Source organism: Tauraco erythrolophus, chromosome 7, assembly GCF_009769465.1.
Source record: "Tauraco erythrolophus isolate bTauEry1 chromosome 7, bTauEry1.pri, whole genome shotgun sequence".
Lineage (NCBI taxonomy): Eukaryota > Metazoa > Chordata > Aves > Musophagiformes > Musophagidae > Tauraco > Tauraco erythrolophus.
The window spans coordinates 53,309,270-53,321,662 of NC_141471.1; the positions used below are offsets into that span (position 1 = coordinate 53,309,270).

General features: G+C 38.7%; 1 protein-coding gene across 1 annotated transcript in view; it reads right to left on the reverse strand.

The window, feature by feature from the left end:
* Positions 1-2,252: 2,252 nt before the first annotated feature.
* ADCY1 (adenylate cyclase 1) overlaps positions 2,253-12,393 on the reverse strand; it is a 153,201-nt gene continuing 143,060 nt past the window's right edge. The window contains exons 15-20 of the mRNA XM_086614699.1: positions 11,099-11,215; positions 9,816-9,962; positions 9,345-9,443; positions 5,184-5,298; positions 3,462-3,586; positions 2,253-2,591 (exon numbers count right to left, since the gene is read on the reverse strand). Of these exons, the coding sequence (XP_086470825.1) occupies positions 2,253-2,591; positions 3,462-3,586; positions 5,184-5,298; positions 9,345-9,443; positions 9,816-9,962; positions 11,099-11,215 (942 nt within the window). The remainder of the gene's footprint in view (positions 2,592-3,461; positions 3,587-5,183; positions 5,299-9,344; positions 9,444-9,815; positions 9,963-11,098; positions 11,216-12,393) is intronic.

Genomic DNA, 12,393 nt, shown 5'->3' on the forward strand with positions numbered 1-12,393 from the left:
CAAACCTATTAAATAAATAGGTTGTATGCACACACATCCATGTGTGCTTTACATGGATACCACTTGCTCAGTTTAATTATGTAAATATTTGTTCTTTTAAATTTGTATTCTCTGTATGTATTTATTTAAATGGCTTTGAATGCATCAAAACTGGAGATAAATTATTCTAGAAAAACACCTGTGAACTGGTTGGCTGTTAGGGAGATCAGCCAGGGTGCATACACCTAGTACAGTTAGAAAGCAATTCTTAGTTTTTTATAGTCACTTTAACCACAACACTGATTTTGTTAGCTTTGTAATGAAGCACCCAGCTGACAGGGTACATAAAAATTAATTAAAAACCCTGCTGAAAACTACTGGAGTCTCACAGAAGCCTGATATGGCTAAATGAAGAATGGAAGCTCCTAAAGTATTTCTTTAACCATTTGCATCTGTTGGCACAGTATTTGTCCATATACTTTTAACATAAACAATGATGGCTCCAAAGCAAATGCTGATTGCAGAATTGCTCAGAATCTTCTTTCCACTGAAAACAGTAACAAAATAGGCCCACCAAAGGGAAATGTGACATCTAGTACATGAAAGTTTTCTATCTGGACAACTTCTGCAGTCTTGGGTGGGTTTTTGAGTTTGTTTTTTTTTGTGTATGTGTGTTTTTTGTTGTGGGTTTGTTTTGGTTTTTTTTTTAGTTAAAAGGAAGTTTTGCATGTTTTTAACCAACGTAAAGTTTTGCTTCTCTTTTAGAAAGCAGTGAGGCTGGTTAGCTTGTGCATACTCATCAGGACAGTATGGCACCTGTCCATGCAGCACGTGCCACTCAGCAGGATGAGCTCCAACTACCCTCACCTCGAGTAGGGAGCTGCGCTCCACATTTCACAGCCAGATCAGCATTTCAAGATGAAACCATGAACAATAGGATGTGGGCTGCATTAAATGAAAAAGCAGTCAAAATACGTTCCCTTTTAAGCAGATTAAGAGCAGGCCTCACTCTCCTGGCACGTTTACCAGTGTGCTCCTCATTTGGGCAAAGTTTGACTGTGCTTGTTTCTCAGAATTATAGCTTTCTATAATTGTACAGCTTTGAAGAGTGAGCCTGGGTAAAATCAAGATCTAATAAAACCGTGGCATAAATTTAAAAATCAATTAAGACATAAGACTACGTTGGCAAGTGTACAAATGTCACAAAGCTAGCAACAGCATGCTTGTCACCAGAAGAGGACTATTCTGTGAGCTGTTTAGAAAGGTAAAACTAAATCCTGGAACTGAGCCACAAGACCTGTGCTGTTTGTAAAAGCCTCAAATACCATCCTTCTGCTCTTCCACAAAAACAACACTGTACATAAAGGAATGTTTCTATATTGCATAAGCATATTGCTGTGCTTGCAGGGTGCTCCTCTGTCTTGCAGAGTCAAACGACCTGTGAAGATGCAGCAGTTTCTAAACTCTACCACCTTTTTTTTTTTTTTTTAATGGAAAGAATATATATTGTTCTTTTCTGCCAAACCTTTAAGCTCTGTGGTTTATCTATTTCATATCCTAGTGTTATGGTTTGAATGGAATTTTTTTAAAGTTTTTGGAGCATGCAAGGAGAATTTTTGAAAATATAGAAGGTGTAGCAATTAGCTGAATCCAGCCTTCATTAATCTGCCATTGACAGCACAATGAACACTGTTCTCATTGCTTTAACTCATGCCCTGGGAGCACAGTTTCTATAACTCTTGCTGTAGCCCTGGAGAGTCTCCAGCTGCCCCACGCTCCACGGTTAAACGCAACTTTGCTAATCCCGGACCCAACAATGCTGACTATAACAGAAAGAGAAATCTCTTTGCTACGTCATTGCAGGTGGATGTGTAAATAAATACATATTTTTATCTTTACCTCTATAAATCTCTACTAAGTCTACGCAGGACTGTTTGTATATGTGCATATATAGATTAAAACATATATATACACACACACACATAAATAATTGCTTGCACGTTTATCTCATTTTTTTTCATTTACCCTTTAAAAACGCCAAGAAAATATTCCTCATTTCCAGAAAATCAGGTTTTGACTTTTTCTAACAGAATTGCTAGCCCTTATATGTTCCATCCCAAGAGTTCATGACACGGTCCCCAAGTTCTCTTTGGTTGGGTTGTAGTGGTCCTTGGTTAATGCCATGGCCTATAACCTCTGATCTCTCGGTAAAAATTCAGGCAACCATTGCTCTCCAGGTTCACTGCAAATGGCACAACCAAATCTCCTTTGCTCTACGCCTCCTTCACAGCTGGCACAGAAGGAAGATAATGCAGTGTTTGATTTGTGTGAGTGGCAGACGCTTGACCTGCTCCAAGCCCAGCTTTTACAGTAAAGCTAGCAACTGAGGACACTGATGGACAGCTGGTGCCCAGTTTTGTTTGAATGTTTGCTCTCCCGTAAGGGTACATTTTCCGCTCTAAGTTTAAAGACCGTGTTTGTGAATTATTTCCATCGGCCTTTCCTTCCAGGAAATAGGTCAACATTTCACCTTTTCCCTTTACACTCACTTTACCCCTGCATACGAATTCATAACTGCACCTTTTTAATATCCGCTGAACTTCTTCTGTCACCTGGAGATAGGAAAAAAAGAACTATCAGTTTTTCCTGTTCATATAAGGTTAATCCTAGAGCTGCCCACCCCTCCCCATTTTACTTCTCTGTCATGAAATATGCATAAGCAGAATGAATTAGCACCTACTAGTGCTCTTGGGCTCACTTAGAATTTTCTGAAGTAATTAAAAATCACTGACCAAACTGGAATCTGAGAAGCAGAACTTCTGGTCTTGAGCTGAATAATTACACAGCCAGATTAAGCTCTGTCCAACAGCAATGTGTAACCAAATTGTCCACTGTTGTAGACTGGATTGGTTCCAGTGACGTTAATTTACTTCAGAAGAACTTTTGATCCCTGGAGACTAGACAGGTATTTTGGATAAAGAACTGCAAGAGTTCATTGATATTTTAGGAGGTTCAGCACAGCTTCTAGTCACGCTCTAGTAGAACAACAACGTTCTCTATGTAGCCTCTCCAATCCAAAGTATCTGAGGAATTGTTAAAGTTACATAAAATGCAGCAGGACGCAGATGGACATAGATCCTTTCCTTGTAGTCCTTATTCAGGCAAAATTCCTACAGCACAAGGGCTGGCCCATGCAGTGTTGGCATTCCCAGGCTTGCCTCCAACTGTGTGCAATGCAGCAGAGAGCTCTTTTCTTCTGATGGAAAATGATTTATTTGAGGATTTCGTTGCCTCTAAGAAGTGAAGTGTATATAATGGAAAACAACTGTACCTCTGATGCTGAATCATCTGAAGAATGTTGCCCTTTTCATAAGAACCGCTGGATCAAGTGAGGCTGCATTTTCTAAGTGGTCTTGAAAACGTAACCACATATAAAACAAGAGGCACGTAAAATTTACAAAATTGTCTCAGAATGCACTCACCTGGATCTTCCCCTGCACTCCAGTACTATCCATCCGGCTGGCAACATTTACAGTGTTTCCCCAGATATCATACTGTGGTCTTCTGGCTCCAATGACTCCAGCCACTACCGGCCCAACATTAATACCTAAAATCGAAACAATGACTTTAGTTTCAAACACCACAGCATATTATCTAAGGGAAACATGAATCCGGTAATACAGATTTAACACGGGTGCCTTAGAATTTTTCTAATCATAGGATGTAACATGTTAAATGAATGCCAATTAGACTTCTGTATTTGTCAAAAGTTTAGAAACAAAATAAAGACATACACAGAGATATCTTACTGGAAATGTAGTATGATAGACAACATAATAGTTTGGCTTATCTGTGAATTTTCTTTTTTTGTTTGTTTTAAGAAAAGAAGAAAAGCAGTGGTGGTGCAGAGTTTAGCTGTAGAACAATTCAGAACAAATTGTTAAAGATCTTTAATTATTTGTTATGACTTCCACTGTGGTTGCTTGCATAAAGCCTTTTAATGAAGCTTTTCCAAGTGGAACAGAAATAGTGGCCTGGAAGACACAAGGAATGGGGTAAGGGTAGTGTGTCACATTGGTTGTCAGTACTAGACAGCTCAGATCAGGGAGACACTGGAAGAAGACAAAAGTGTGTGAAAATGGCTCAAGCATCTCTTTTGGGAAACTACAGGGCTCGATTCTACATTTCTGTTTGATTTTGACACTTTGAACGATAAAAGAGTATATTCCTTCTTCCGAGCACCCTGAAGAGCTGCAGATGCTAAACCCTGGATGAGGTTCTGTGCAAAGGCTTTCCCAGGCAAATTATGCAGAAGAATCAGGGTTAGATATTTGTTTTCCGCACTTTTGGAAATCTGGAAAGACCAGTTACAACAGAGTTCAAAGAGAATTTGGGGTTTATAATTATTGGGATGTACAGGAGGGCAAGGATATGTAACTCCTACTGTTACCCTTGATGTCTTGGTCTTTCTCAATCTTCCACTGCTAGAAACCTCACTTTTTGCCTTGTCCAGCTCATTCTCACAATTTGGTCATGAAAATATATAGAGAAAGAAACTGGAGAAAACTATCCATATTGGAATACACAATGAAATGAGAACCGCAGTGGAAGTACCATTGGAGAAGAGCAGCATGCAGGGAAGGAAGGGAAGAGGGGAGAAGAAGGTTAGGAGAAAGAACTCGGAGAGGTAAGACATACAATAACATGTGAAGGATTGCATGGGAAGGTTTGTGTTGTGAAGACCAGAGGATTTGATTTGTTGGAGAAAACAGGCCTGGTTGAGGTGATTTGGCGTCTGTGGACAAAAAGGTCCCATCACACTTTTAATGACAACAAAGCTTTTGTAGATGCAACTTAACGGTTAAGTACAGTCAGACCCAGATTTCAGCAGTTTAGCAATGAAAAGCAATACAAGCCACGAGACTGGATATACTAACAATATTGCATAAAATTATCGGTGCAGTTTAGTTTTAGTGGTGCGTAGATTAAGTAAACACACTGGAATTGAACACAACTATAATTGCTTAATACTGATGCTCATCATCCAGCCTGCTGACCTTTTACATGGACGTGACTCTTCTGCTAAAGGCGGCTTTTCAGTTTTCATCATGAACACAGGACAGGTAATCCTGTGCAGACAGCACAGGGAAAGCCAATAAACAACAATGTTCTGCTTGTGTGATAACTGTAGAAACGTGACTTACCAACTCGTAGGACAAAGTCGTTGTAAGACTGATAGTTGATTTCATCAAGAACGTCAAACATCTCTATTGCAAAATCTGCCAGGGTACTAAGATGGGAATAAATTGATTTTTTAGCCTAGAAACAAAATAGTATTGCACATTAGATTTGTATGATACTGAGAGGCAGGTGAAACACCAAAGTAAAAACAATGAAAAGCTCAGGCTGGATGGCGTAGGAAAAGAACCTAATCCATTTTGCTGTTTGTGGAAAGAAATTTTTGATGGTGGCTACAGCACATGCCATCTTTTCTCAAGTACTGAATTATTTATTTTTTTCCTCCTTCTCTCTCTCTTTTTGATTTCTGGGAAGAATGGAAAGCAAAGTTCCCGTGGTAAAGTGGTTCTGTTGCTAGAGAGCTGCAGATGTTTGTTGTGAGCATGGCAGGGAATCTAACCTGCTTTCTTACAAAACTGTTTTGCCTGATGATTATTAATAACTATAGTTTCTGCCCTCTTCTCCCTTTGGGGTTTTTGCTAGCTCCCAGCTCCATGGGGTGCATGCTGTTCCCATTGACAAAATTCCTGTTAGGTTTAATCCTGTGAGATGCAGAACACCCCTATTTTCTTTCCTTTCCAGGCAAGCTGAAGTGAGTGGTTATAAAACATATCTAAATGAACCAAAGCAAAAGAACCAGAAGGGATCAAATGAAATGCTCATAAAAAAACCTTAAAACATAAGAAAATATTTTCACAACTTCGGTCTAATTAAACTGTGGAACTAATTTTCAGAGGATTCCAAAAGTTAGCTAGATTCAAACATAATTACTCAAACTTATGGAAGAAATATTTGCTACACAGTAGTAAAAAGATATTATCGGTAGCTCTATAATTTCTTAAGCAGCATATCATTAGAAAGTGGAAAAGAGAGGTTTGCATGTTTGTCCTGTAACTCAGGCCCCTCCCCTAGGATCTACCGCTGGCTGGTTAAAGATAGGTTACTAGAATAGAGCTTTCACCTGACTTGGTGTGGTTGCTCTTATGTTGTGCTTTTATTTGAAGAATATATGTGAATTCTTGAACAGATTTTCAAAATGAAAGTGGGCTAAAGGTAGGATATGGTAAAAGAAATGCAGGGTCAGTGGCAGTCTAGCTTCAGTCAGGTGTTGCACAACAGAACTGTGGCAGCTGGCATGAGATGAGGGTTCGCTGGGTTTTTGTCACGACAGTGAGATTGTATAAATGGAGTACTTGACAGTGGCTGAGAAACCTGAGAAACAGGCTGCTATTTGCTTTATTTGGCTCAGTTTGAAAGGATTCCTTCATGTGGCTGGGAAATTTACAAAAATTAGAGCCAAATGCTAACAAAAAATTATGAAAGTCATCCTTGGGGAAGTCCCAGTTTTTAGGAAAGATATTTTTATTTACCTGCCTGGGTCTCTGGCATTCTGCTTCTTGCAATGTCAACTAGCTCTACTCTTTTCCAGCCTCACCAAGACAAAGGAAGAACAAGAATTAAGTTTAAAGAGCTGATGGCTACATTTCTAACAGAGAAGAAGAAGAATATTGAATGCCTGGAGGAGGGAGGGAGGAGAGTATAGTTTTATTCAAAACTCTAATCTTCTTTACATTCCTTATCCTTCCATTTCTTTGCTGCCCGATGAATGCTTTGATTTCCTGTAATGCCCCTCAGGGTTGTGGGAGAGAGGACTAGTGACAAATACTGAATGTGCTGCAGGTGACAGATGCCTCTCAAAAGGATTAGTGCAAGCTCTTTTGAACCTGCCCTGAAAAACACCACAAAGTTAGGGCCCTGGTGGAGTCAGTACTCTGGTGAAATCACAGACGTAATTTCAAAGGACTCCACACACACAATGAACTTACATTGTGCAAAAGATCTACAAAGAGCTCGGTTTGTGTGCTGCTCTGATGGTGTAACTGGCAAGTAATTATTTATTTAAACATCAGAGGAATAGTTACTGGAAAGACTGCCCAGAGCATCACAGCAAAACCACTCTGACAGAGGCTATGTACATTTACTATAGTCACCTGCTGAAGTCAAGCTGCAGAAACAACAGTCCTGCAAAATATGAGAGTTAAATATTGGACTTCATCAGGGTACTGGGTTCTTATGTGTGTAAATATCATCAGTTAAGAGCACAGTTAACCCTGGCCACTGCTTTCTGCTCATGTCCAAATCCTAGTAAGAAATTGGTGGCTCACAATCAGAGGTTGTGCCAGATTTTCTGTTTAAGCTGGGACACCCCTGGCAGAGGGGAGACCAGAAGCACTTGAGTCTCTTACGGCTCTGCATGGACACATATGACTCCATAGGGCAGCCCAGGGACTGTATGATGGCTGGCAGTGACCATCTGTGCATGATGGGCTACCCAGGATCATCAGACCTCCGATGCATAGCTGCATGCTGAAGACCTAGTGGGAAATTGCCAAGAGGATGTGAATGATTTCTACTTGTTTGCATCACACGAGCAGTGGGAATACATCACAGAAGAGCTGAAACCCCAAGTTAAAGTAAAAAATATTGGCTGTTTCACACAAGATCTTTAGGTTTTCTGGAATGCAGAATGTTAAATAAATTCTACCTGTACAGAAAAGATCAAAATTTGCCCCAAGATTTCAGAGAGAGGCAGAGTCCTGTACAAGACCTTCTGCAATGATTTAAAATGCATTACTAACACAAGCTCAGAGAGGTATCTTCAGTACTGGGCTAACTCAGCTGACCCTTCAGTTAGTAACTATAAAATACAAGAGACAAACATGTTTAGGTTTTGGAACATATGCTGCCAAAGTTACCCAATAACACACTTGTTTTCAGGATTATAGTTCAAAGAGCATTTATAGCAGGCACACAAGTATGCCGTTGCCTGTTTGCCTGGGATCACACTGAACAAAATTCAAAAGATCAATTTTTTGCCCGTCTCGGGACCCAGGAGTCAAATATTTCAGCGTAAACAGAGTTTTTAAAATACCTTTTTGTAATCTGTAGATTTCTAGGAATGATACAAAGGAAAGCATCAGTTGCAAATACCCTGCAGACCAGAAAATTAGTTGCATGTGATATATCCAACACAATTCTAACAGTTGATTTCAGTGTGGTCTTGTTTTTTATTTACTTAAGAAGGATAATTTTTGCTAGAAAGTTCACAGGCCATCTTCTGGTCCTTTTTGCTTTTGCCCTTTAATTTGACGTTATTTTGCAATGCTAAATCATATGCATAGGTGTCAGTGTACCTCTACAGCATACGTATACGTGTATCAGAACAGGAGAGGAGTGTCTGGAAATTCTGAGCAGACAAGCTGTATGGATTGCTTTAATTTTCATTATATTCTTCATGCTAATAATTTTATTATTTTTCATAAATTATTCCCCCATAAATTAGTTTTATTAATATAATTATTAATGTGTATAGTACTCTGCATACAGTATACGCAGTATACTGTCCACAGGGTTCTCTGCTTTTCCAGGTGCTGCATGCAAATCTAGAAAATCTCTGTCCCTAGACACAAACTTAAGGTGAGAAACACACTCAGGAGGAGTAATGAGCATATAAAAGAACTGTGCCCCAGAACCAGACAGTCTAACATGAATTTGACTTTTTTTTGTTGAGTAATTAAAAGGGTAAAAAGAATGTTAGCAGTAGAGACAAAGAAGAGCTGATTTGGAGGGACCAGGGTAAAGTGCAGCAATGTAGCTAGCACTAAGTTCCTGTCCACGACGGGGGTTGGGAGAGGGCATTTGTTTTGATTGTCGGTTGCACCCAGATTTCAATATAAAGAAGAAAAAAATATCACCTTTTAATTTTCTTGTGTTAGTTTTGCAGCAATTCATTATACCTAGAGGCCTCCCTTCCCTGGACCTTACAAGATCATCTTAAGATACCACGTTTAAAACACTACCACTCTCACTTAGGAGCTTTATATGCCAATTTGCAGAGAATCCAGAGTTGCAGAAGATGAAATCCCAAATGAAGCCACATGAGCAACTGCTAGGACAGCAATTTTTCTTTTCAGACTACAGTTGTTTGAATTTCAGATTTAAATTGTTGCAAAGAAGTAATACAAGTTATCTGTAATCACATAGAGTTAGTTGTGTTTCTGATGTTCGTCTGGAAATTAATGGAGAATGGTTCCTTCACAAATGACCATGACGTAAAATCTTCTTACCTTTGTTCCTGAAGTAGGTACGAGTCCCACAGCTGCCATATATGTACTTCCAATTGTCTTGATCTTTTCTATGTCCTTATAACATTCTTTGTCCATAAGCTTTGTTTAAAACATAAAACTGTTAAATATTACATAATATTTTAGACAAGCAACCACAGTTATCAGATAATATGAGCAAATTGATTAAATCATATTATTTTTGGTAAGTTGAGGCTTACCCTCTTTAGGGTCACTGAAAAAACTACTGTTAACTCACTCTTCCTATATTAGAGGAATTTGAGGTCAGACTCATGTACCTAAAAGTACAACCTAGGCACTCTGGAGAAGCCCAGTCGACACCAACTACAATTGAATAGGAAATTTACAGTACTGTTTTATTAGGCAGTTTAAGATACTGTGAGTTGCTACAGATAATCTCTGTTGATTGTTTGGTGGAACTGATACTCAAAAGACAAAACGTTTAGACCTTACCTCATCAAAATCAGCAATAATTTCGTTTAACAGGCGTAAACATTCCACTCCCATATTATTGCCGTCCAATTCGATGTAGAAATCATTGAAATTGGGGATGGAAGCAAACATCACTCCCACTTGCGAATACGACTGGTAATAAAGGTCCTGCAGTTCATGAGCAGATATAATTTTATTTAAAAAGATCAATCTAAACCAGACATCATTATTATGATATCTATTCTACCGCTAAGCAATAGCTAGGACAAAAGCCATGATTTTTGGTACAGAGAAAGCCAGCCTAAATAAAAAGAAGTTGAAAGATCTCTCCACTCAAAAACACAAAAGAAAATTAACATCTGAGCTATTAAACCCGTTTAAAACAACTCAGTCTTTTTCTCTGTTGAGACATGGAAGCAGTGAGTAAAAACTTTGTAGAAAGTCTTAACGCTTGTAGAACATTTATTGTATGAGAAATACAATTGCATTTCCTCATTTTTGTTTTGTAACTAAAATAGGAGTCGGAACAATTTTACCCTGCAGCACAAAACCAGCCTTGCTCCTTCATGTCTTTCTCTGAGTTAGAGAGTCCTATATTCAACATTAACAATACAATGCTGTTCTGTACAGTAAGGTTTCTGCTTAAGAATTCAGAGGGCTCACGGAAAGTAACACCACTCTTCTGTGGTTCAAATACATTGATCCAAACTCTCAGGAGCAGTATCATGGCCATCATGGCTACTCCAGTGCTACAGGTGTTGCAGCTGCACAGGAAGGACTCTGGTAAGGGCTTCCTGAACCACTTTATTTAATCACTGCAGCTTTTGATGTTAAAAGTTACTGTGTCTTCCTTGGGTGTGTACAATTCCCTGTTTTTAACTTTAAATGAATGGGTTTGGTAATGGCAGCGTATTTCTAGAACTAGAGTGGTTCCTATGGAAGTGTCTGGCTCTTCATAAACTTCACCATTCAGCACTAAACTGAGTTCATGAACTAAAATCTCAACATTCTAAATTGATTGAAAAAAAAATAATAGTGATTTGCATGCATTGAAGTTGAATGATACAACATTCCTTTATCCTGCTTTTTATTAAAATTCTTCAGAGAAGGAGGACACTACCACGAAAGAAATAATCCCAATCTAATTCTTGAACACAAGTTTTTACAAAACTATTCCTTTTAACATGAATGAAATTTTATAACTCCAAGCTTTTCTCAAAAACATACAGTGGAAAAGTGACCCAAGCTACACAGAGTCACACCCATACAATGTCACCATTTATTTAAATTTTATCTTGTTTTACCATATTTCTTGGGTTAGACATAAGAAAGTGCTGTGCAACATGTGCTGGCAACAGGTTGAAGAGAATTCTTTTATTATCCAGCTTGACTCTTTCCATATCATCTCTCTCTTCTTCTGCCTGTGGGGATAGAACAAAAGAAAAGCCTTTCCAATACGCAAAAAATTAGCTGAAGCCATCAAGTAGCTTCCATTAATTCATCCTTTGAAATTAAACCAAGCAGAATAATGCCTGCAAAGCAGAATGGGCATAGTTCTCCTATACTGTGCTTTTACACTGGGGGCAAAATCCCTTTAAGTCCTCAGTAATTCAAGCTAAAGTCTCTAGGACGATGACTACTTTCAGGGCTTGATCAGCTATGTGTATTGGTGCCTTCTGTAGTTCTTTCTTCTTTTAAATTTTACAGAGTAAAAAGCTAGAATAATCCCACTCAAATCACATTGGCCTTGGATACTAGTTACTTCCCAGGTAGATGGAGACAGTGACAGCAGTATTTGATCCATCTTTCAAAAAAGACAAGTCTGGAGAATCACCAGTGTTTAAAGTAAATCTGGTAAGACAATAACTTCAGCTGAGAAAAAGGTTTTAAAATTGAACATCTGTAAGAATGATATGCAATTAAAATAAAATATTTTCATATAAAAATAGTTAGCATTTCTAGAGTTGGTTTTAATTACTCTGGTATTTGTCGTGAAAACATATACAGTTCCTGCAAACAGAAATTTCTGTGCACAACAGCAACAGAAATTCTATCATTCATGTGACAGCATCCAGAAAGAGTGCCTAGGAGTTCACATGGCTGAGGTCCTTCACCCATGATACTGGCATCCTATCACAGGGGTCTTGTCTCACAGGAGTTAGTGAGAGTCACGCATTAGGAAACAATTCTAAAAACCAGGCCTCTTATTGGAAAAATACTGAATGTCTAGGGATCTCATTTGGGACTCTTAGGTTTACAAATTCCAGCCTCGTCCTTAGTAGACTCCTCTGAAAAATTACTTCTCTAGAATTTGCTTCTTGTTGTTAGAGTGACTTTTGGCCCCAAATTCTGATTTCAATTAGAAAACATTTGATCAGTATCATACAACTCATGTCAGAAATCACAGCTTATTCTTCGCTGTTCAGCACACTCACAGAACTGTAACACAAATCTTCTGCCGTGATCCAAATATGATTTTGTTTATCTAGTTAGAGTCAGCAGAAGACTAGAAGGCCAAATTCTCAGGCATTGTTGAGAAACTGCAATCACGTAAACCACTGAAGAATCTGCTCTCATCTGTGTTGGTGTCCTTTTTCTA